General features: G+C 40.0%; 1 protein-coding gene across 2 annotated transcripts; it reads left to right on the top strand.

The window, feature by feature from the left end:
* The first annotated feature begins 2,589 nt into the window (after positions 1-2,589).
* DHX36 (DEAH-box helicase 36) lies at positions 2,590-24,617 on the top strand. Of its 2 annotated transcripts, XM_062603433.1 has the most exons (25): positions 2,591-2,831; positions 3,074-3,195; positions 4,019-4,220; positions 4,902-4,940; positions 6,188-6,358; positions 9,733-9,812; positions 11,092-11,166; positions 11,307-11,473; positions 12,018-12,099; positions 12,615-12,755; positions 13,959-14,061; positions 15,630-15,717; positions 16,604-16,659; positions 16,762-16,826; positions 17,321-17,464; positions 17,868-17,985; positions 18,654-18,752; positions 19,777-19,950; positions 20,254-20,340; positions 20,863-20,946; positions 21,042-21,141; positions 21,228-21,318; positions 22,494-22,614; positions 23,228-23,380; positions 24,388-24,617. In XM_062603433.1, the coding sequence occupies exons 1-25, from the start codon at positions 2,646-2,648 to the stop codon at positions 24,571-24,573; spliced, it is 2,934 nt and encodes a 977-aa protein (XP_062459417.1). In that variant the 5' UTR covers positions 2,591-2,645; the 3' UTR covers positions 24,574-24,617. The 2 variants fall into 2 exon arrangements, with proteins under 2 accessions (XP_062459418.1, XP_062459417.1); XM_062603434.1 differs by lacking the exon at positions 20,254-20,340 and having other exon boundaries at positions 2,590-2,831.
* The last annotated feature ends 492 nt before the right edge of the window (positions 24,618-25,109 follow it).

The raw sequence follows: 25,109 nt of genomic DNA, 5'->3' as shown, positions 1-25,109 counted from the left end.
AACATGATTTCCCTTCCCAGTGTGTATCACCATAATGATTTTCAGTAAGAGTGTTTGAGTTTTACATTCTTCTCTTTTAATGAATTTTGCAGATTTAGATGTATTGGAGTAGAATAAATACTGCTTTTCTAGACTCCAGCAACAGCTCTTACAAGAATTACTATACTCATATCTGTGTACTCCTGAATTTCATAGAGCAAACCAATTCTAAAAGCCTCCAGTCCTTGCACAGGCAGTCTTTACTCACAGAGACAATCCTATTGACTGCAGTGCTACTGGTTTGCAAGTAGCAAGATTTACTCACTGGGAGCTGTAATGTGGAATCCTCTTTTATTGTGTCTCCCCTTCTCAATGTTTACCTGACATGTTTAATGTTTCCTCATTAGGAGTTTAACTTCAAGGAATCACTCTTCAAAGTACTGAAGGTAGAATAGTATCTTCCATCCTCTTTGAGAGCATGCTGCTGCCTAGAGCCCATATTGTACAGGCTTTATGTCACAGCAGTGGGCTACTGAATATGAATGTGGACAGTGCTTACAGGGTGTGGAAAAGGCCCGCAATATGCAAACCACTGAGATCACTTCAGGAAATACATCTTTTCATACATACTAGAAAATTATTTTTACATGAATACATTAATACATTTACTATGTTTCCAACATCTTAATCTACAAATCCACTAAAAATACCTGTTTGTCGTGTCTTCTTTGGAATGTGTGTGTGTGTTTTGCAGTGTTGAGAAACATGGCTGAAATGCAGTAGCCACATGCATCCATATAGAAATTTTCTCTTGCACCAAAACCCCACTTATTCCAAATGTGTGCACTAGTGAGGTGTCCAGATACACTGTCATGAATACTGGATCAGTCAGAATAAATCTGTTGAAGTCACACAAGTGATTTCAGGTACCCTAGAGCATTTTTCTTCAATAGTTTTTAAGGAGATACAACAGACAAAACCAGCTTGCTGACAGCTTACTCAGTCATGCAGAACCCAACACAAGATGCAACAGCATGTCCAAGTCAAGCAGTGTCTGAGAGGCTGGGCACACACACTGATGGTGGGATGTGTTACGGGTGGTGACCAGGGGCCATTTATTCCAGGTTCTGCTGGTTTCAGGTTAGTATCAGACACATCTGCTGTCCTCGCATATCGAAATAACGGAACTAGAGATGGTAAGTGCCGCAATTTATATTCACCTACAAGCTAATGAAAGCTGGAAGGCAAGCTCGTTTTTGTGGGCATCATGTTGTGCCACCGAACGAAGGTTCATACCAGAGCAGCAAGATGTATTCTCCCATCTAGAATCCTGCCCCTTCCACCCTCCCCCAAGGAACTGGGCCACTCTCCCTAGTTAGGCCTTTGTAAGTAGGCCAGTGACATGTTTCAGAAGGGAATCTTTTAACATTTCTTGGATCTCTGAGAATTTATTTTGTGTAAATTTTCTTTGGCTCTTTTCTACTCCCTAGTTGGTTGTCACTGTGAGACCTGTGAAGAATGCTGTGAAAGTACTCTTAGTTGGTGTAGGATGACACGTGGAAAGAGTCATGGAGCGTGCTTCCATAGTCTGCATTAAGCCACAGGTGCAGGATGAGGAGAAGTAAAGAAGAAGTATATTTGCTGCAGGATTTGTCATTTCTCTCTGACACTCCTTCCTTAATTTGCCTTTCAGATGATCTTCAAGGCGCTAGGATTTTGGTTTGCATGTGTTAAGGCCATGGTGAAAAGCATTTCCATAGGCTTGGAAGAGGATAACCCTAGCAGCAAGACAAGTGGCTTCGTGGATGCATAAAGCATTTTGTGAGGGGAAAGGGAAAAAAGAAAATTCATATCTTCAACTCAAGCACCTAGTTCTTATTTCTTTACATAGCCAACTGCTGGGGGTTGTTGGGCTAAGGGCAGGTAAAGTATAAGCAGAGAAAAAAAGGAGGAATGGGGAAATGGTTTCCTTTGAAAGAGGCAGCTCTTTACCTGAAACAAGTTGAAAATCAGCATGTAACACTCTTTCAGAGATCTGAATGTGAAGGATTTTTAAGTGAATATAAATCAAACCAACAAGGAAGAAAAGGCAAAAAAATATGTAAAGAAATGAGACCAAACAAGCATTTACAGATGCACAATGATATTCAAGGGAACAAAAAGAACGTTAATTAACTGTTGAAAGAGGAATAATTCTGTGAATAATTTTATCTCATTTAAAAGGTTTAATGCTCTGGAGAACTTGGACAAATTATACACATACAGCCAGCAGGCCCACAGCTGGGGGCTATGTTAAATACATATATCCTATTTAAAGAAGAAGGAATGAGAAGACCCCCTCTGGTACACAGAGGGTAGTGATGGGGACTGACGTTTCCTTAAAATCCTGTCTGCCACCTCAGAAAGGAGAAGTCAGAACTCGGGTCTCTAAACTGAAACGAGCGGGGAGTCATGCGAGATGCACTGGGATGACACACTGCGGTGAGTACATTGCCTCAGTTAGTCGCAGTTCTGCCTCACCCTGAGGGCTTGGGGGACTCGAACCGGCGGCCTACCGGCCTCGCCTACGCGGGCGGGGCGTGGAGGCGCGGGGCCGGGTGGCGAGCGGAAGTGAGGCAGTAAGAGCGAGCGGCGGGCGTGACGGTGGAGCCGGTTGTTGGGCGGCCATGAGCTACGAGCACCGCCGGGACTGGGGCCGCGGCGGCGATGGCGGGCCTTCCTCCGCCGCGGGGGGACACGGGGGCCGCGGCGGGGGCCGCGGGCGCCACCCAAGCCACCTCAAGGGCCGTGAAATCGGGCTGTGGTACGCGCGGAAGCAGGGTCAGAAGAGCAAGGAGACGGACCGGCAGCAGGTGAGGGGCGGCCCCCTTGGGGCAGAGGTACCGCTTGTGCTCCCGGTGCTGGGGCGCCTCGTTCTGCTCACGCAGCGCGGGAGGGGAGGGGGGCTGCGGCAGCCCAGCCGGGAGGGAGCCGACTCAACGGAGCCCTTAACGGGGAGAGGGCGGCGGCCGGGCCGGGCCTCCGTGTTAGAAGTGAGTGCGTTTATGTATGTGTCAGGTACATGTCGATGAGAGTTGTTCTGCTTTTCTGTCAGAGAGCCGTCGTGCGTATGGATGAACGCAGAGAAGAGCGAATTGTGCAGCTCTTGAACACTGTCCAAACTAAAAATGAAAAAGAGCAAGAAGCCATGTCCTGGTGGTCTGGGGATGAAGAAGGGTAAAGAGAAACAGTTACTAATGCTTTTATTTACTTTGACTTGAACAAGCTTCGCACAGACTGACAGGAAGATACGTTAGAAGTTATTTAGATGTAGCTAGTGAGTTAGGTTAACGAACACTCAGTCTTTTCCGCAGGTACTGCCATACTGAAACAGCTGGTTGTAACCATTGCTTGTAAACAGCAACCCTTCCAGGTTGTTGCTGACTTTGGGGTGTTAATTTCTCTTTAAAATTGTAAAAGCCTGTAATTGATCTCCAGGCCTGCTGTAGTAGATATATGGAAATTTTAAGCTCCACTGGCCTCTGGAACGACTCTTCCAGCAGTGGCATTTGACTTCATTTTTCATTTATTGGAAAATAAATCATCTTGAGGTATTTCCTGAGACTCTCTGAAATAGCATCTGCTCTTGTCACATAGAGGATTTTAAATAATAGCAATGAAATAGGTAGGCAGGAGTTTTACTCCTGAGTCCAGTGAACTGGGGAGTTTGGGTCTCCGTTTTGCAAATGATCTGGTTACAGGGCAGTGGTTCTGGCAGTGGACTCAGCAGTAGTTTTCTGGAATGTTTTGTTGCTTTGTTAGGTACAAAGAATATGTTACACTTCTAGATCCAGATGTCAAATTTTTGATGGCTGGTGATTTTCAGACTTTGTTTTCACAGTATACACCATACTGTCATCAGCTGGTGGTCAAGTGACTCCTGAGTGTAATGTCTCAAATCCAGATTTAAGGTTTACTTTGAGTGCTCAGTGCACTCTTCACAGGGGCCTGGCATATCTTGGATAATCTTAGAAACCTCTGTTCTCTGCACTTATTTCAGACCTACTCCAGAACAACCCCCTAAAGTGAAAGCAGAGGCTGAAAAAGCTCCTGTAAGACAGAGACCAGCCTTGGAAAAAACATCTCTTGATCGGGATGTGGAATACCTCTTTGAAAAAAATGAGCAGGATACTAATTTAGATGAGCAACTTAAAGAAGACTTAAGAAAGAAGAAATCTGATCCTAGATATATTGAAATGCAGGTACTTCTCCATGTGTTAAATAGAAAGCTCTTAATTGGCTTTTTAATTTATTTTTTTTTAATTAAATTAGCCTGAAAACATAAGTTCCTGCGGTTTATTTACTAGGAAGTTGTTGTGATGTTACATTTGCCCCAGAATTTACAAAATGCTACCTGTCAGTAGCACAGTAATTTATTATAAAACAGACTTCTGCTTGCATAAAAGCTAAAATTTTAAGATTGTTGATTGTTTAGTTAGGTGGGATTTCTGTTTGTTTTAAACAGATTGCATCCCTGCATTTATGTTTAAAACTGAAAGCACCAAAATGGGCTCTGAAGGAATTGCCTCTCAAAAACATAGTTTATGTTGGTCTAATAGCCATATATAAAGCTGTTAAATGAAACAGTCTTTCTGTGAGCAGATGGTCCTTCTGTTGGTCCAGGGCCCTGATCTTGCAACTGTATTTGTGCACCTCTTCATATACTGAGCTCTTGGTTTTGAGTAACTTTGCTAAATTAATCAAACTGAAACATTCTCAGAATTGAACATGTTTTCTAGTGGGCCTATATTTATGTAAGTATTAATTGAACAATTTGTTGTGTTATTTTACAGTTTAGCCTAGATCATAGATGAAATTGCTTATATTACTTCAGTCTTGAAGAGGTGTTTAAAGATACATAATGTTGTTTTCTTTTTTCTCAGAGATTCCGAGAGAAACTCCCTTCATATGGGATGAGACAGGTAAATGTGTATTTAAGTTGAAAGAATGCATGTTTCTGTGGCTCTGTTGTAAAAAAGGAAAAAACTGTTGTGTAACTGGGACTAACAGGAAACTTCTGTTGCCTTTTATAAAGGTCATGAAGCCTCCTACATTCTGACTCTGAGTTTGACTTCTTCCCTGAAAGTAGCTCTGGTTCACTGCTTCAAGATATGTATGAAGTTACTCTGGGGCTAGATAAGGATTTATGAGCAGGGGCAGCATTAGTTGTGGAAATGGTAGTGAATGATTACATTTATGTACACTTTTTTAAGTGTAGGTGGACTTTCTATGCCAGTTAAACTTCTAGAATGTTCCTAGTTGCTTGGATTTTGGATAGAGTAATTGACAACTATGTAAATTGTCATGCTTTCTTTTTCTTACGTAGGTAAAATTGTGGCCTTTTGTTTAATATTTGCCCAAGTTAGAATTGAACAAAATGCTGATTAAACCCTTTTTACTCACAGAATTAGTGGCTGTACTGCTGGCTTTTACTGACATTAGTCTCCCAGTCAAAGTATAACATAAATGATAGTATGGGTTATTACTAATTGATGTTTATTCTTCATTTGATGTTGCCTATACGAAATAGAAATTGGGTATTTTGTTATCTTCTTTTTTGCAGACTCAGTGAACAATTAGTGAGCTTTTTTCCAAAGTTAATGTGTTTGTCATCATGTAGTCCTTCCTGTTAGTGTTTGTTTCTTAAAATAGTTATATTCCCCTTTACAATCCTTTGGATTATGGGTAGAGACAGGAGTGTAAGAAATCTGTTCCTATTGGTATAAGAAATATTGAAATATTGTGCTGAAAATCTTTAGTTAGTGCAGTCTTGGAGTCCAAGGGGGAGAACGCTTGTTTTCAGTCACCAAAGACAAGCACATGGCAGGTAGGAGGGAGAAGATTTTAAAAACTTATTTCAGGCTTTCATTTTAGTTATTTTATGTTGGTTTTGCACAGGATCTTGAGTATTTTAAACTAGTATTCAGGTTCGATACAGTTTAAATCTCACGTGAAGCGCGAATGTGCAGGATTTACTTCTGTGTGCTTTAAACTTAATTTTTTTTTATTTAAACTTTTTTTTTTTTTTAGTATTACAAGAAACAGGTATCTTTTCTTTTAGGTGCTATGGCACTTTCTTCTAAGTTTACTGCACAGTAGCAGAGGATTGTCAAAATGCTTCTAAAATCTGTTTCAGACAATAAAGCATTTGTTTTCTCTTTGGAAACAGGAACTTGTAAACCTTATAAACAATAATCGAGTAACTGTGATCAGTGGTGAAACTGGTTGTGGAAAGACAACCCAAGTGACACAGTTCATCCTGGATGATTACATTGAGCGAGGGAAAGGGTCTACATGCAGGATTGTTTGTACTCAGCCTAGGAGGATCAGTGCCATCTCGGTAAGTGCTGCTTTGACAAATAGAGATACTTTGTCGTGGTTTAAACCCAGTCAGGTAATTCGTTCGCTCACTTCCCCCCCCTTTTCTTGCCCTCCCCCTGCTCTCGGAGGGACGGAGAGGAGAATCAAAAAGAATGCAACTCCCACGGGTTGAGATAAGAACAGTTTAGTAACTAAGGTATAACACAAATCACTACTGCTACCACCAATGATAATAATGATAAAGGAAATAACAAGGGAAGAGAATACATCATCTCACCACCAGCCAACCGATAACTCGCCCCCCCAGCCCGACCAAGCTCTGACCGATACCTCCTCCAACCCTGCAGTCTCCCAGCCCTTCCGGCTAACTCCCAGTCACATCTTGGGCATGACGTGCTGTGGTATGGAATACCTCTTTGGCTAACTTGGGTCAGGTGTCCTGTCTCTGCTTCCTCCTGGCTCCCCCTCCTCCCTGGCAGAGCATGAGGCTCACAAAGTCCTTGGCCAAACCAAAACATCGCTTGTTATCAGCTCTGTTCCCGAGCTGAAAGTCAAAACACTGCACTGCACCAGCTACCAAGAAGGGGAAAAATGACTGCTACTGCTGAACCCAGGACATTATCCACCCCTTATTCCATACCATTCACGTCATGCTCAGATCCCACATTTTCAATATACCATCACTCTTATCTCAGTGCACTCTTATCTTAGTGCATGGACCAGTCCCTATAAAGCTGCTGAGTCCATCTGGTCCATGATGTCAGGCTCCATCTCTTGTAACAGTCTTCCAGAGCAGGAGAGACTGTGTGCAGTGTTCACACTCGTGAATAACCTGGGCAATAGTGTCCATTGCTAAGTCCACCCCTCGATCATGAGTCCATCTCTGTGTTGCATCTCTGCTCTGATGGCCTGAAGTGCATTGGGCCCACCAGGCTTAAAATAATTCACTGTCCCCTTTAGCAGTTTCTGCAGCTTGTTGCTGGGGACTCCATACAGCTGCCTTCCATCTCCAATGCTTCCAAAGCACTGGAGAGGCCCAGTGGACTAGATACTTGCCCATACTGTCACACACACCCTGCCACTCCTGGCTGTGCAGCCTTGGGGAAAACCTCTTGGTCCCCCTGTATTGTCGTCTAACCCCAGACAAGACCCAAACCTGACTCTGCTTAACTTTTGAGATCAGACAAAATGGTTGTGGGTAGAACACAGTCTGTGTGTGTGCCAACATGCTGATCCCCATCACAATCAGCAGGCAGGTCCCAAGGATGCTCAAAGGCCATTCAAAACCTCCAGAACTCTCAACTGATGCTGCTGTACTTGTCACTGGGGCTGGTGCAGCTGCTGTGCTTGTCACTGGGGCTGGTGCAGCTGCTGTGCTTGCCGGCTCTCCCACCGCCAGCTTCTCTTTTCCTGAGTCCAGCTCTTCCTCCTCTGCCTTGCTGGGAAATGCTGCGTGGTCTCCTGCATCCTCCTGGGGCTCGGCGGGCGGCTTCCGGGAAATGCTTTCGGCCGTCGCAGGGCTGGGCTCCTCCGCGGGGCTCGGCTCTTCCGCGGGGCTCGGCTCCTCCGCCGCCTTCTCCCGCTGCTCGGCAGCCCCCTCCTTCTGCTCCTCGACCGCCCCGACCTCCTCCACCGGCAGCCGTCCCCTCGCGGCCTCCGGCCCCGCTCCTGCCGCCGCTTGGTCCCCGGGGCCGCTCTCCCGGGCCGCTTCGGCTGCCTCCGGCTCCCGAGGCCGCTCCCCCTCGGCTCCCCGCAGCCTCACGAAGATGGAGAGTAGGGCGAGGGCCAGGAGGGTGAAGAGCAGCCGGACGGCCACGTACAAGTCCACGGTCACGTCCGTCCCGCCCTGCTGCTGGAGCCCGCCCGTATTACAAGCCATTGCCATAAAGCACAGTGAGACAAGAACCTTAGCCCAGGCCCCACACTTGATAAACACTATCACAGCAAATACCGGCTCTACATAAGTTACAACATTCTGAAGCTGTGAGATCAACAAGAACAACTCTGAGAGCCAATAAATCAGCATTGTGACGAGTGACTATTAATCCAGTCAAATCTGTCGTTATCTCAACCCTTCGTGCCCCACGTTGGGCGCCAAAAAGAACTGTCGTGGTCCAAACCCAGTCAGGCAACTCGTTCACTCACTTCCCCCCCTTTTCTTGCCCTCCCCCTGCTCTCGGAGGGACGGAGAGGAGAATCGAAAAGAATGCAACTCCCACGGGTTGAGATAAGAACAGTTTAGTAACTAAGGTATAACACAAATCACTACTGCTACCACCAATGATAATAATGATAAAGGAAATAACAAGGGAAGAGAATACATCATCTCACCACCAGCCAACCGATAACTAGCCCCCCAAGCCCGACCAAGCTCCGACCGATACCTCCTCCAACCCTGCAGTCTCCCAGCCCTTCCGGCTAACTCCCAGTCACATCTTGGGCATGACGTGCTGTGGTATGGAATACCTCTTTGGCTAACTTGGGTCAGGTGTCCTGTCTCTGCTTCCTCCTGGCTCCCCCTCCTCCCTGGCAGAGCATGAGGCTCACAAAGTCCTTGGCCAAACCAAAACATCGCTTGTTATCAGCTCTGTTCCCGAGCTGAAAGTCAAAACACTGCACTGCACCAGCTACCAAGAAGGGGAAAAATGACTGCTACTGCTGAACCCAGGACATACTTTTTGTGATTTACTTCCCCCCATTAAATCTGAGGAAATACTACAGCCTTCCTTGCAGTCATTGAATGAATGAATGATGTCTCTACCCTCACATGTACTCATGCTAAGTTTAAAGCATTCAGCCTATAGCGGACAGTGAAGGTGTTTATTTTAAGTTGTCTTAGATTCTATTGCAAATAACAATTTTGTTAATATACACTACTTTGATATTTCATAAGTTTTGGTTGTTAAGAGAGTACTGGCACTGCAGGTCACTCTTGTGCCTGAATTTAATCAAAGCTTTTATCTGTGATTTTAATAGATTTGGGCAGTGCAAAAGTGAATGAAGGTAAACAGTAATGTTTCCAGATGGTTTAGTGGTATATTAAAGAAAGAATTTGTCTTAAGTTCACAGTGATTCTTGATAGTTAAATGTCAAATGATTATAGAACCATACTTCCTTTAAGGCAAGCTCATCCTGCTGAAAGTGTGAGAGTATTGCTAATGCCTATATGGTTATGGTTAATATCTCCTGGGTCACACCCTTGTTCTCGGATTGCTGACGGGAAAGGCTGTTTTCAGTGGAGGGGTGAAAGTGATTTTTAGGGTGTTTCTTTGTTGTTTGTGTACCATCTTGATTCTAAATATTCCTTGCTGCTGAGTAGCTAAATCATAATCAGCCATGTGGGGTTACAAAATTTCTTTAATGCACTGTTTTGTTTTTTTTTATTTTTCTAAGGTGGCTGAGAGGGTGGCTGCTGAAAGGGCAGAAGTATGCGGTAGTGGCAAGAGTACAGGATACCAAATTCGTCTACAGAGGTAAGAAAGGCTCCTCTGGCAGTTTTTGTGCATTTATGTAAAGTGCTATCTATTACTCAAGCAAGAGAAAATTTGAGAAGTAGTTCTTAATGTGGATAACATTAAGATGACATTCTGATATTTTCTCCAAAAAGAATTCCTGTGGCTACCTGGTGTAGAGAATAAGGTTTTAGAAATACAGCACAAAGCTTGCGTGCAGTTGTATTTTATGCAGTGTTGTAGCTAGCACTAAATCATACTTTGTCCAAGCCCTTTTTTCAGCCCTTTTAAAAGGTCCTGCTGTAGATAGAGATAAAACTGATGTTCCTAATCCATGAATTTCAAGGAAAAACAGAAATGCTAAAAGAGAGAATGCTACAAGACATATTTCTATGGAAAACTTAAGTATTTGCTACCTATTGTTACCTGTTGAGTAATCCCACTGGGATCAGGTAATAAAATTAGGTGGATTGACAAGAGTTTGTAGACCTAGTGCCATAGAGAAAAGGCTATTACATTTGGAGTAGTCTATTAAAAACAAAAACCAAAAACCAGGTAAATGTTGCCAGCAAATAATGGAATCTCAATTATAATTGCAACAAAACTGCTGGTGAGACATAACAGCTTAGTACTTTCAGTGTTTTAATTTAATACAGTTGTAGAATCATAGAATGGTTTGTGTTTGAAAAGATCTTAAAGCTCATATAGTTTCATCTTCCTGCCATGGGCAGGGCTACCTCACACCAGACCCGGTTGCTCAGAGCCCCGTCCAACCTACTCTTGAACACTGCTAGGGATGAGGCAGCCACAGCTTCTCTGGGCAGCCTCTTCCAATGTCTCAACACCTGCGCAGTGAAGAGCTTCCGTATATCTGACCTAAATCTCTCCTCTGTGAGTTTAAAGCTATTCCCCCTTGTCCTGTTTGAATTTATAGAAGCTCATTTATGTGTTTCTTCTTATAATTTAATCAATAATGTTATACTGCTGCATATTTTATCATCTGTGCTGAGCTTAGCTAGCAACGAGAATTTGGGGTCAGCAGATCCATGTGCAAATGATGAAAATGTCTGGGAAGTCAGGAGTTCTGTCAGATGACAAGTAGTTCATAACCTTTCAGGAAAAGTGCTGCGACTGTGGGCTCATTCCTTTGTTCCTCCAGCTGAACTCTAGGTGAGCAAGTTAGAGAATGAGGCATACTCACTAATGTCTGTAATGACTATCTGCATTTTGATTTTAAGCTTGTAAGGCACTATGTAAAACACAGAAGAGAACTGAGGAATTCTGAATGTGTCTCTTTCAGTCGGTTACCAAGGAAACAAGGTTCAATATTGTACTGTACTACAGGAATTGTCCTACAGTGGCTCCAGTCAGATAAGTAAGTTTTCCTGTTTAGTAAGAAACTTAATACAGTTATGAAATGACTTGACTACTGAGCTGCTTCTAACAGTCTCGGTGGTTTTTTTTTTTTAATTTTGCGAAAAACAAAATGCTTTACTTTCTACTCTTCTCTTTTAGGAACTTGTCCAGCATTAGTCATGTAGTCCTTGATGAAATTCATGAAAGAAATCTTCAGTCAGATGTTTTAATGAGCATTATTAAAGATCTTTTGAATATTCGTTTGGACCTGAAAGTAATACTCATGAGTGCTACTCTAAATGCGGAGAAGTTTTCGGAGTATTTTGGTAGGTGAAGTGCTTCCTATAAATGTTCCTCGTAAGTAATTTAGGCTTCTACAGTATAATGCAGTTCTCAGGTTTTAGGATTGATTTTTAGCAAGTGAGGTAATGACTTCAATTTTACGGATAGTTGCCAGCTGCCGGAGATGCTTATTCCCTTCAGTGTTATGAGCATACACTGCTTCTGTATGTGTTTGTATGGTGGAAAGGGGTTGTGGTTTAAGCCAAAAGGGTATTCAGAGTTTTCATATTATAATATTTACCATATTTTGGAAGTCTTGGTCTGAGCGGGCAACCAGATTGAAGCACAGTGAACATGCTGGCAAACAATGTACTGCTTGCTACCAATGTTTTTTATTCAGCTCCCTGTGCTTTTTGTATTAGCCACTCTATTTGGAATTGAATTTGGTGTCTTCTGTGAGAATTTCAAAATAAATGAAAAAACCCGGTAGACTTGGCAACTATATTACAATCAATAATTTTTACTATTTTTGCCTCTTAGTACAGTATTTTTTGCCATTTTAAAACAGAGTTATGCCTTCCTCAACAGATAATTGTCCAATGATTCACATACCTGGATTCACCTTCCCTGTGGCAGAATATCTCCTCGAAGACGTAATTGAGAAGTTGAGGTAAGTGTATTATCTGAAACACCATTACGTAGTATTTTGGGTTATTTTGCTTTTTATGTCTTCTCAGAATTTACCTTGGTATAAATAACCTGTGCAAGAATTAGCTGTTTTTCGACAGAGAACCTTTCAAGGGAAGTTCAATTTTAGCATAATTGAAAATGGCATATAGCTATCTGGAAATGCTGGCTTGAGGAAGGGAAAGAAAAACAACTTGTCTGCCTTCCAGTGTGGTGAATTTTTAGCTTGAGGAGGGGGAAAAAAAACTTGTGTTTCAGTGTGGTGAATTTTTGGGCTACTAAATCAAGCTAGTCTTTCCATTTGCTCAGACTTTTTCTGCATATTCTCACACTTACTGGAGTTGGTACCTGGTTTTATAGATAAGATTTCTTTCAGGAAAGAAGCGTAATCTTATTTACATGGTATAGCCAAAGTGCAACATATTATCCATAGTTTGAAGGTGGTTTTAAAGTGCTATAGTTTCAAAATTGACTTACATGTGTTATTTAAATGTAAAGGTATACTCCAGAAAACACAGACCGTCGGCCACGGTGGAAGAAAGGCTTCATGCAAGGACATGTAAGCAGGCCAGAAAAAGAAGAAAAAGAGGAAATCTACAGGGAACGATGGCCAGGCTACTTAAGGCAGCTGCGGGGCAGGTTGTTCTCGAGAGTTACTCTTTAGCATTAACTTTTTAGACACTTCTAAACTGAGAAACAGAAATAAGTCCTCTATTCTATTACTGTGCTTTTATTAATGATGGGATAGTTGCTACTGTGGAAAACAGTAATGATGGAATTGCCAGTACCGTTGGCTAGCAACCGCTGAAGTGCTTTCGAGTTATCACAGAGAATTAGCTTCCTCTGCTTGTGCAAATTGTAAGAAGGCTTACAGCTGTGGAGTTGCTTGGTGTTGGTGTTGCCCATTACAGTCTTCGCCATAACATTAGGCTTCTTCAGCTTTGGTCTTTAGTTCTCTTCTAACGAGTAATTCCCTTCTTCAGTCTTTGAGAGTTTTCATAATATTTTAGTCCTGTAATCAATATAATAAAAAGTATGCTGGTTTATAAACCACTCCCCACAAAAAATACCAAAACCAAAATTAAAACCCCTTTTTCTCAGAATATTTAAGTACTCCTCTAGGGTGATTTAAAACCAACCTAAATAATTTTGCCTCTTGAGCACCTAGTAGAGACTGTTTACTTGAAACACAGCATTTGACTACTTTGGTGATCTGGATAGGTTGATTAATTGGATAGCCTGACTGATTTCTCAGGAACAACATCTCACTGTTTTATTCCCATCTTACCCTCTGCATTTGGAACTGTGTGTATATCTAGCTTGCAACAATAATGAATACAGGTGGCTCAGCTTCATCTCCCTTTTCTAAGGGAAAACTCCTCAGTGGTGTGTCTTTCTCTGGCCTGTCCCATACTCTGCTCAGTCCATTTGTGTTCCTTCCCTTTCCCACTATGTCTTTTGAACCAGTTGGCAATTCTTTTGACACTGTTAACTTTCATGAACCAGAGCTGAACAGATGTTTCCTGTACTCACTGTGAGTTAGAGAGGTAAACTCAGATTAGTTAGGACATTGTTAATCTGTGGGGAGAGAGAGATTGTGTAAATGCTTCAGATGCTGTTTGGTCATAACATGGTAATTCTTAATGCTGGTATTCCAAACTGATGATAATTGCACTAAACTAAATCTTGAGAGCACATTGAAGGTACAGTAATTGAGCAGACAAAATAAATTGGTGTAGTGGATTACATAGATGTGTGGTTGCAGAGCCTTATAACAGAAACTTGAGTGCATGGCTGTGTGTGTTACTAAGGTACCATTGTGTGTGCTTTTCATGCCTGCAGGTATTCAGCAAGTACTATAGATGCCTTGGAAATGATGGATGATGACAAGGTTGACCTTGACCTTATAGCAGCGCTTATCAGGCACATTGTTTTGGAAGAAGAGGTACACTTCTGTCTCCTGTCTTCCCATTCTAATGATGTGACTGAATTGTGGTTAGTGGCTGTTGGGAATGTCAGAGCTGACAGTTTGGCTTCTCATGCAGATAGAATAATTTCTTGTTTTGCTCTTCTGAGAAGTAATCTAACAGCTGTAAGTATCTAATTACTATTTAAGCCCTGAGTTAAGAATGTGGTTAGTTGCAGTGTTTATTGAAACGATGGGATAGAATCTGTGTTTAAAGGGGAACACATGTCTAAGCATTTCCTTGAGTGGGGGTTGTGGGTATTAATGAGAACTACGTACAGAAGAAACTTGGAAAACTTAGAACTACATTTGTTTTACTCATTTATGGTGTCTTCTGAGCAAGGGGAATAAAAGACCCTGAATTCTTTCAATGACAATATCTATGAGAGGTTGTTTAGTAGATAAAGTGGGAGAGATATCTGAAGGTTTGAGTGCCATTTTGATTCAGATTGATGAACTTTTTTCTTTTGGCTAAGTTTTTAAAGAAGCCTTCAAATTAATTACACACTTTAGTTATTTGATGGAAAATAGTATAATTAAAAATTAAATTTTAACTTCTAGTTCTTTCTGTGACCTTGTCTGTGTTTGTTAAAGGTAGTATTCTTTGTAGTAAAAGTTAGATTATGTGAAACAGGTGTAGAAAACTGTTTGAAGACCTCTTTAGTGTACAACTGTATCCCTGTTCTTAATTCCTCAGCATTGGGGTGAGGGGGCAAGAGCGATACTTAAGAAGCTGTTCACTGCCCCGTATCTACACTATGCAGTTGGCTTTAATAGTTCTTCTGCTGGAAGCTGTATCTAAATACAGCTTGGATGCTGAAAAGAATGAATTTTTATACAACCTAGCTAAAGTCTAATCACATTTACCAAACTAGCTAGCAGAATCTTCCAGCTTCCAGCTTGTCAAGATTAGTAGTTAGTACAGCTGCATTAATAGTTATCTCTAAATGTGCCTTACCTTGTTATTTAGTAATAATATTATCAGATTATTAATGTGAGAAAGTTCCTATGCCTGAAGAAGTAGCAAGCATAAGAATAGCATCTGTTACCATAGGTGTAACGTAGCTTCTCATAACCTGAAGTTAACATGTTTGTTTCTGAGTTGGAAAAACATTTGTGGGAGGGCTGACACCATGTCTGATTCCTTAATGAGAATTTTTATTGTTAAAAGTATCAAACAATTTAGTATTGCAGATGATAGCTCAATTAAGGTGTGAGTAATAAGGAGGAGTTGCTGTTTTGTATTTTGTTCTTCCTGTGTTGAAAATTGTAAAACCTGTATATCTGTTTTATTTGCAGCTAAAAGTCTTCTAGTGTTGACTTGGCTGTGTTTAAAGACACTTCAGGGGAAACATGTTTAAAATCAAATGTTTTATTACGTTCATATAAATATGTAACTCTTAGAGGAAACCAACTTATAAACTTTGCTCCAAATTCCAGTCAGCAAGGTTTCAAGTATTACATATCCAATATTTCTGTATTAGTGTGCAAGTAGCTTGTTCTTTGCAGTTTATTCTGACCTCTTTTCCCTTCCCTTTTATGTATAGGATGGTGCAATTCTTGTGTTTCTTCCAGGCTGGGACAACATTAGCACGTTGCATGATCTCTTGATGTCACAAGTCATGTTTAAATCAGGTAAACCCAAAATTTTACATTGAAATTCTAGCATTGGTGTTAGTGGCAAACTTGTAAGTTTTGTATGTGATTGCTGGTATTGCACTGGGTTTGGTGTGGGGTTTTGGTTTTTTGGGTTGTTTTTTTTTTTTCCCTCCATTCTCCTGTTAAAATGATTGTAGTGTCTTCAGCTTTTTTGCGTTTATATGGTATCTTTCATCTGCTAATGGTAGCTCATTTTCCTCAGTGTAGGTGTGAACAGTCTGAGAAAGAATCTCAGACCTGCATCTTTTTCTGTTGTCCTTTCTTGTAGCTGCAGTAACTTCCAAACTAAACTCTCTCTTCATTCTGTGTTCATTTCCTCTTTTCTTGATTCTTCAGCAGCTTCTGTTTACTGTTTTGCCTATAGTTCTTTTAAATTCTGTTTATCCCTAGAAGCTTTTATAATAAGACACTAAAAATCTGATGCACATTCATTTGTCCTGTCTGCGTAACTCATAATTCCATCTGACTTGTCTAACTATGCTCTTGACTGTTCAGGTAATTGTTGTGCAGTTCATGTTGTATACATTCCACAGATAAGGAATTGAATCTCTTGAAAGATGAAGCAGTGACAGTTTATTTATTAAACTTCAGCAATTTTAAAATGGTTTGAGTCTTTAAAAATGAAATATAAATTACTGTACATAACTTCATATGCTTTCTTAAACTTGTCATCATAGCATAATAAAAAAATCCTTTACATCTTTTTACTTTATAATTTGCCATTATATACATATACCTATCAATTCTGAATAAGAAACAGAATACTTACAGCTTATTTTCTCTATTCTGCATAGTTTGATTTTCCCGTAAAATTACAGTTTCTGTGCTTATACTGTATCTTCTACTGATTTTTAATTTTCAGATAGGTTTATTATCATACCTTTACATTCATTGATGCCTACTGTTAACCAGACTCAGGTATGCCTTTCTTTTATTGTTCTACTTCACAACTACAAAAAACATTACTTAAGCATATGTTTGGTTTTGGCAAACATATAAATGGGCCATGGATAATTACAGGTTTTTAAGAAGACCCCGCCAGGAGTAAGGAAAATCGTGATTGCTACCAACATTGCAGAGACTAGGTAAATAGCTAGCTATACAGACCCAAACCAGCTCTATACTTAACAAAATAAATGAAAGTCATAATTTAAAGTATTAACCTGTTAATGTTTCAAAACATATGTTTTTGGTTTTGTACCATTCATTTATAACCCATTACGTTTAGAAATGTTTATAGACTAAACGGGAGATTTCCTTTAATTGTCTTAAACAATTAAAACATAGATTTTACTATAATGACTTGTCTTTGTTGCACATGATAAATGTGACCTGCCTGTTCTCCCTATAGGCTTCATAACCCCACATGATGACTTTTGCTAGACCTAGGAGAATAAATGTACCTATTGAACTGCTGCTTAGAAACCTAATTCTGAATGAAATTCCAAACAAATTTTTGTAATTGTTGGCTCACAATTTGGGAGGGGATAAGGAGAGGATAAACCCCCCTTTTAAATCCTACATCAAGCTTGCAAAGATGAAGAGCTGCTTTTTTTTTTTTCTCTCTTTTCTTAAACAGCATTACAATAGATGACGTCGTGTTTGTTATAGATGGTGGAAAAATAAAGGAAACTCACTTTGACACACAGAACAACATTAGCACAATGGCAGCAGAGTGGGTTAGTAAAGCTAATGCCAAGCAGAGGAAAGGTCGAGCAGGAAGGTAAGAATAATGTGGGTAGTTAGAACTTAAGTTTTGTGGGGCTGAATTTCTTTAGTCTTGGAGCACATGCAGGCTGAAGATGTGACTTTGTTATTCCTATGTTCAGCCGCAGATTCTAGCACAACTCCCTCTTGTACTTAGGGAAAGAATGGTTTCTTGTCTAGGGAACTGATTTCACTTGTGCTGTGCTGTGCTTCATTCTTGGAGAAGTCCTGCTTTTTTTTACTGTGTTCTGCATGCCTGTTTCCTGTTGATGGGTCTGTGTTTCAGAAGGCTGAAATGTTTTTTACAGTTGAATACACCTGTTTCATTTCCTTGAGTTGTTTTGAAAGCTGTTTATAAACATAATGTCATAGTGGCATAGGAAAAAACCTCATACAGTTATTTATTTAAATAATTGCAGAGTTCAGCCAGGCCACTGTTATCATCTGTACAATGGACTCCGGGCTAGCCTTCTAGATGATTATCAGTTACCAGAGATCTTGAGGACACCTTTGGAAGAACTCTGTTTACAAATCAAGGTAAACATATGAATCTTCAAACCTATTAATTATCTACTTTTCCATTAGAATAATAGGTTGAGAGATAATGCAACTGTGAGCCTGGGGTTGTATTCAAGTTGAAATTCTGTTACTCCAGAAGTAACAGACATTAAGCTAGTAATTGTAGCAACTTCTGCAGAAGGCATACTTGTATCTGGAGGCATCAAGCCCGGGAAAAATAGGGTTGTCTAGTATAAATAAAAGCTGAAGTCTGTTAACAAAATCTTGGGCTGTGCTTCCTTTCCTCTCCCCCCAAATATCATTCAGTCAGAGGAGCTTCAGTGGGAATGCCAGTGTGTCAAGGAATGTGATGATTTCTTAAGAGAAATTTACTAAAAAGTAGTTTTAGGACTGACATGAGTTTCCCTTTTTAGGCATTTCGTATGGAATTCCTTATGCATGCCTATGGAATACCATGTCTGTGCATACTGAATGAAAAATAGATCCTTATGCTTCAAATGTCGTCATTAATTTTATTTTATTCCTTAGTTCTTAATTGGTGAAATTCAAACTGAACCTTTTGAGTTATTCACACCTGAAATCAGTGTGGTCATTGCTTACTAAGTGTAGGTAGCCATCTTTCTTCAATTGCTGTAGGTTTTTGGTTGAGTGTTTGTTGTTTTGTTGTTTGTTTTTTTTTCCTTCAGATTCTAAAGCTTGGTGGAATTGCTTATTTTCTGAGCAAACTAATGGATCCACCATCTCGTGATGCTGTAATGCTGGCCATAAATCATCTAATGGAGCTGGTAAAGTATTACTTAATTTACGTGCAAGGCAGTACCTGTTTATAACCATGTTACTGCATTGTTTGTTATCAAACAGTTCGGATTCTACAGGTCTGGACATTGCAACCCCATACTCTATTGTGTAGACTTTTATATATCTTCACTGAAGAGAGGAAATAATTTTGCATCATAAATGATGTTTATGGCTGCATAGAGTAGTTCCTTTCTAAATTATTCATAACATACATGCACCTTGATTGAAGTTCCCTACAGATAGTTACTAAACTCATAACTTCTGTATCACCCTGTTCATTCTGTTCATCCACCAAGCTGCATCCACCAAGCCTTCCTATCCCAGTCAGATCAGTGAAGAGTTTGAGATACTTTTCCTGTGGGCAAGTAAAAGCTTATAGGAGACAGATCTTGTATGTCATTGCCCCTTTGGATGCTGGGGAAGGAGAGATTAATGACGTGTTTGTACCACTGGTATTATTTGTACAAATTGGTTTTAGCAATAAATTGAAACTTCTGATTCAGGTGAAGAGCACTATCTCGCACTGATGGTGTGATTCTATGGATGTGTAGGTAAAATTAAAATTCAGCCATACGTTTGGTGTTCTGTGACAATGCTGTGCAGTAGTGAAGGGTAAAGTAAATGCAAACAGAAGGTAAGGGTAAAGACAATTCTAAAAGGAAGCTTGATCAGGAGAATAGAAAGACACTCAAATGTTAGTAATTCTTCATACTTTTGTCCAGAAAGACACTGAGCCTAGTAAACCCCACAACCAGCACAAAGCTGGTTGCTATTTTCTTGGCTCTAGTTAAGCATTTTAATTTCTTCGTAACTTGCTTGATTACTTTCCTACCATACCTCATTGACAGCCAGCTACGTTCTTCAGCTATTAGGTTTTTGTTGTTCTCTAGGTAGACTAGTGGCTATTTCAAGGAAATCCTCTCCATTTCTAATACTGTGTTTACTCTCCCCCCCCCGGCCTGTTTTTGTTTGGTTTTTGTTTTTTTTTTTTCTTTCTCCTCCTTTTGACAGAATGCTTTGGACAGACAAGAGGAACTGACTCCACTAGGAGTCCATTTAGCACGATTACCAGTTGAACCACATATTGGAAAAATGATCCTCTTTGGAGCTTTATTCTGCTGCTTGGATCCAGTTCTTACAATTGCAGCCAGCCTCAGCTTCAAAGACCCTTTTGTCATCCCTCTGGTAAAGTTTCTGGGACGAGAATTACACGTCAGATTTTAAGAATCTCAGAAGGATGTTGGGACCTACTGAGATGCTATAATTTAAAATCACTTTAATCTTATTTTCATTTTAATTACATTTTTATTAGTGAAAGTTTGCCTTCATGTACTATGAGGTCTTGTCTACAGAATATTGGAAGGAGCTTTACTTTTCATTAGATTTCATTACATTTCATGTTGCATACAAAGTATTGCTGTATATATAATAATTAGGAAAATGGAACTGTTGTGTCATGAATACCTTATAGGTTCTAATTATTCTTAGGGCAAAGAGAAAGTAGCAGATGCAAGAAGAAAGGAATTGTCAAAGAACACTAAAAGCGATCATCTAACTGTGGTGAATGCTTTCATGGTAGGCATGTTTTAATGTTGTTTTCCTTCTAGAATTATAATTTGAGTGATATGGTTTATTCTAAGGAGGAAACTGATCAGTATGTGTTCTGTTGTATTCTGTATATATATATTCAGTATATACTCTGTTGTATAGTGTGAAGGAATCTTATCTTCAGGCTCAATCACCAAATTTCTTGTGATGTCTGTGAAAGTGACAAAGAAAACAGTGTTATAATTACCTTGCTGTATTCTTGTTCTTTTGGTTTCTATAAAAACCTGAACCTGAAATTCTGTCTAACTTAGCTCGATTTCACTCCTCACATTGAAAAGGAAAGTTTTTGATTCAGAATGTTGTGAAGTTGTGTATTTCTGCTCTGTTCTGCAGATACATAAAGGGATCAAAGGATTTGCTTCCTCTCTTGTAGAGAAAAATGTATCTGTATTGGTGGTTGACCTCCATGTTTTCATTGTCCTTAGTTGTTTTGTTTTTTTTTTATGTGTTCAGTCACAAACGCCTTTGAACTACGGTTTTAATTTTTAGGGCTGGGAAGAAACTCGGCGTCGTGGCTTCAGAACTGAGAAAGACTATTGCTGGGAATATTTCCTGTCTTCAAATACACTTCAGGTAAAATCCTAACAGTTTAGAGGATGATTGTGTCTGTGGGGAAAATGGGAGGCCTTTTGGCACAGCATCATTTTGGGACTACTTTTGTTTCCTAGATGCTGCATAACATGAAAGGGCAGTTTGCTGAGCATCTCCTTGCAGCTGGTTTTGTGAATAGTAGAGACCCCAAGGATCCCAAATCTAATACCAACTCAGGTAAATAGTGGAAGGAATTGGAAGATTTCTGATAGCTGAAATCTCAGTGTGCAGAACTGTTTGGTTTACTTTGCTGTCTTCTACAGATAATGAGAAGTTGCTCAAAGCGGTCATCTGTGCTGGTTTATATCCGAAAGTTGCAAAGATCCGGCCAAGCTTCAGCAAAAAGAGAAAAATGTAAGGGTTTGGCTTAATATTGGTTGTATTCAAGGCATTTTCTACATATTGGGTAGTTGGGCAAGGTGAAGCAAAGACCCTGATTGCAGGAACGAATATCCTTTTATAGCTCAAGTCATGGTTGTGGGTTACTTCCTTTGGGAAGGGTAGATGAGGGCTTGGGATTGTTGATCTTTACTTTGTTTAACATTTGGGTACCTGCTAGCCTGAAATGGTTTGTGTGACCTTATTGTGCCATGGTTAGTGTTACAGTGTATCAGTAACACTGCTGCTGAAGGAGCTGGACCATCAACAAGCAGTGGTTGAAACACAGTCCTTTCTTACTGTTTGGCAAGATTGAGCCCAGAAATTCTGGTCTGGTGTTTTGTCGCTTCTTATATTATCAGACTATTTATTCTTATTAGCTGTTACTCACAGTAATGGTACTCTTGTCAGAATGTTGGTACTGTCCTTTGTGAACATGATTAAAGAGTGAGCATAGATTCAAGGGTTGAAGATTTTGATCAGCTTCCTGGGTGTGTAATGTCAAAACAACAAGCTAAGAGGAATCATTATGCCTATAATTAAAAAAAAAAGCCAACTAAGAAAACCCAAGTGTTTATTTCTGTGAAAGGAGTAAGAGACAGGTAGTCAAAATTACACTCAATATAGCATAATTTACACCTGTTTATACCTGACGCTGCTAGTCAGTTGATAACTCTTTAATCATGCTGGAGTCGCCTGAAGGATGCAGGAAGTTCGGACACCTGATGCAAGCTGCTGTGTTGCTCTGTCTTTGCCGCATGGTGGAGCTGCTTGTATGCCTGCTGCCCAGGAAGGCTGTTTTATGATGCGCTAAGCAAGAGATTTGTTACAGTAACCGTTTTGCCTCTCTCACCTTAATTCAGTAACACTGCCTTTCATTTGAACAGCGCTGGCACTTGATTTTTAGGGGGGTAGATTTGACAAAAAATTCAAGCTTCTTGAAATACAGAGAGAGATGTCTGAAAATTTGTACTGTAGAGTCAGTGGTAATCTTCTATGGAAAGGGTTAAAGTTTCTTTGAATGTCCCTGTATTTTCAGAATTTAGTATGCTAGTAGAGAATTAGAGATTTTCTTAACTTGAGACCCGATTGTGCTGAACTTCCATGATCTTACTTCAATCCTAAAATAAAAACTTTTCTTTTTTTTTAAGGGTGAAAGTTTGCACCAAGACAGATGGCACGGTTAATATTCATCCTAAATCAGTTAATGTGGAAGAAACAGAGTTCCATTATAACTGGCTTGTGTACCATTTGAAGATGAGAACTAGCAGTGTATGTGGCATATATTTGTGTAGTTTATTTTCACGACTCTTCAATACGATTGGATAAGGTTTCAAAGGAGGTGTGAACAGTGCCTTTGTTTTGAAGCTCTCTTTTCTTGGGTCATTCCTTTTATATGCCATCAGGTTACATACTTTGTGATACTGCTGGTATCGTTCCACAAGTAACTAACTTCTGTGGCTTCATGTTTGCGTTCTTTTAGTTTGGGTTTTGGAGGGTTTGGGTTTGGTTGGTTTTTTTTTTAAGGTTCTGGCAATAACAGGTGTAATTTTGGTTTTGGAGTTTTGTTAGATTTTGTTGGGGGGGGTCCCCCATTTCAATCTAGTGTAACACTTGTGAATATGCTGATTTTTTTTTTTTTAATTTTTATGTAATATTTGGTTTGATTTTGCCACTTGGTGTGAGGGACTGTATTCGGCACTGTTCTGCTACTGTTCAATGTGATTTCATGTACCTTTTTTCCCACTGAGTCGCTTCATAAATGTTTTGCAAATTTGTGAATGAACGAAAAACAATCTTATGGAATTCTGTTAGTTTTGTTAAGGGTTTCTGATGTCACTTAAGATGTTTTGAAGGGTGATTGAACAATTTTGTCTCCTTGCAGATTTACTTGTATGACTGTACAGAGGTCTCTCCATACTGTCTCTTGTTCTTTGGAGGAGACATATCCATTCAGAAGGATAAAGATCAGGATACCATTGCTGTGGATGAATGGATTGTTTTCCAGTCTCCAGAAAGAATAGCGCACTTAGTTAAGGTGACTATGTTTAATAGTAATGTAGATGAAGACTTGGTGTAACACTGATGCTTCTTAGAGAATTCTGTGCTTGATATTCCTGAGTAGCTAGTGAGTTACTGCTGTAGGGAGATGACAATGAAAACATCATGTTTTCCCAGTAAGCAGTTCAAGTACACAAAGTAAGCAAAAGAGATCTAGCGAAGGTGTGTAGATAAATGCAGTAGTAGAAACAGTGTTCTGAACAGTCTGTATCACATGGCAAACTGGGAAAAAGTAAACAGTAATGTGTTCCCTTATGTTTGGCCTGTGGAGCAGGTGAGCACTCTGGTTTTGTTTGTTTCCAGTATAATAGCTGTGTGCCTGCTGAGGTGCCAGGAGCATGGTGGTGATGTTCAGCTGGTGCAGCCTCTGCTTGAAGAATTCATGGGGATGCTGGAAAACTGTAGAAGCTTCAGAGGAGAGTCATAGGATAGAATGATAGGATTTATTAACATGTCTTGGTTGAAACATTTGAAGAGCTTAATCTCTATACTTCTCCTTAGCAGAAGCTGTAGGATGACTTGATCAGTGCATGAAATGTCCCCACAGATATGGAAACATGAGGATGGGCTCTTAAGCTAGCAGTTAATCTTCCAGGAAGGAGGGGCTGAGTATAGCTCTGTTTAATATTTAATACTAGATCTAGAAGTTGTATCTGAGGTTTGTTTTTTTTTTTAACCCAGATATTTTTAATCCTGAAATAGTTGGCCAGTGGATGTATGTATAGACTGTTAAAGGCTGTCACATCCAGAAGTGGTCATCTGTCATATAAGGAAATACTGCTTGTTTTTGAGAAGCAGCTTTTGATCTGAAACTAGCAATGTTCAAATGAATTGCTGGGAGAGCAGCATGTGTAAATATTAGAAGAACAAAGGCCCTAGAGCTTTGAACTTAGTGTAGTGATGTTGTTTGTTGTATGTAGCTCTAATGGCCTCTTCTTTCTTTTCCTTTTTTTTCCTTCATTCCAACAAATACTTTAATTCCAGAATTTAAGACAAGAGCTTGATGATCTTCTGCAAGAAAAAATAGAAAACCCACATCCTGTGGACTGGAATGATATCAAATCCAGGGATACAGCAGTACTGACAGCGATAATAGACTTGATCACAACACAGGAGAATGAAAGTGCCAAAAACTATGCTCCACGGTTCCAAAGTGAACACTATAGTTGACACACTTTCATCTGTATTGATAAAGACAACACTCACCTTTTTGGGTCTTTTGTTGTTTTGTGTTTGTTTTTTTTTATTTTTTATAACCTTTATTTAGCTGGAGGAAAAACTTTTCTAGGGTAAGCTGGCAGTTCCCTCGTGCTGAAGAGCAGGTATTTCAAAATAGTTGGTCATATCTGTATATGCATGGTATTCTGTGTTCCCTGTAGCTTTTTAAATAAGAGAAATGCAATGCTAGCAATGGTAGTTGATGTATGGTTCTTGTCCTGCTGTAGCGTTTTGTTTGTTTTTTTTTTTTTTATTACAAATCTGTTACCTGATGTGTTAAAAACCCTGCTAAAGCACTGCTAAATAATTCTTAAACTGTTCTTGCTACCGGGAAAAACATCTCAAAAGACTCTTCTTTTTAATTGAGGGTGGTAATTAACTTACTGTGTTATTCCAGCTGTGCAGCAGTCTTCTCACCAACACTTCTACAGAAGGCAATTATAGCTTAATTAAACTGAACTTGAAAACACTTGTTAAGTTTGTGCTGT

This window comes from Pezoporus occidentalis, unplaced genomic scaffold (genome assembly GCF_034315485.1).
Source record: "Pezoporus occidentalis ecotype Australia unplaced genomic scaffold, CSIRO_AGI_Poc_V1 ctg8, whole genome shotgun sequence".
NCBI lineage: Eukaryota > Metazoa > Chordata > Aves > Psittaciformes > Psittacidae > Pezoporus > Pezoporus occidentalis.
The sequence above is the reverse complement of the archived record's forward strand: the minus strand, read 5'-3'. Positions and strand labels throughout refer to the sequence as shown.

Coding starts and splice junctions, on each gene's coding strand:
- DHX36 (XM_062603433.1), top strand. CDS start 2,646: ATGAGCTACGAGCACCGCCGGGACTGGGGCCGCGGCGGCGATGGCGGG. Junction 18,753..19,776: donor TAAATCATCTAATGGAGCTG/GTAAAGTATTAC, acceptor TCCTTTTGACAG/AATGCTTTGGACAGACAAGA. Junction 22,615..23,227: donor TGAAGATGAGAACTAGCAGT/GTATGTGGCATA, acceptor GTCTCCTTGCAG/ATTTACTTGTATGACTGTAC.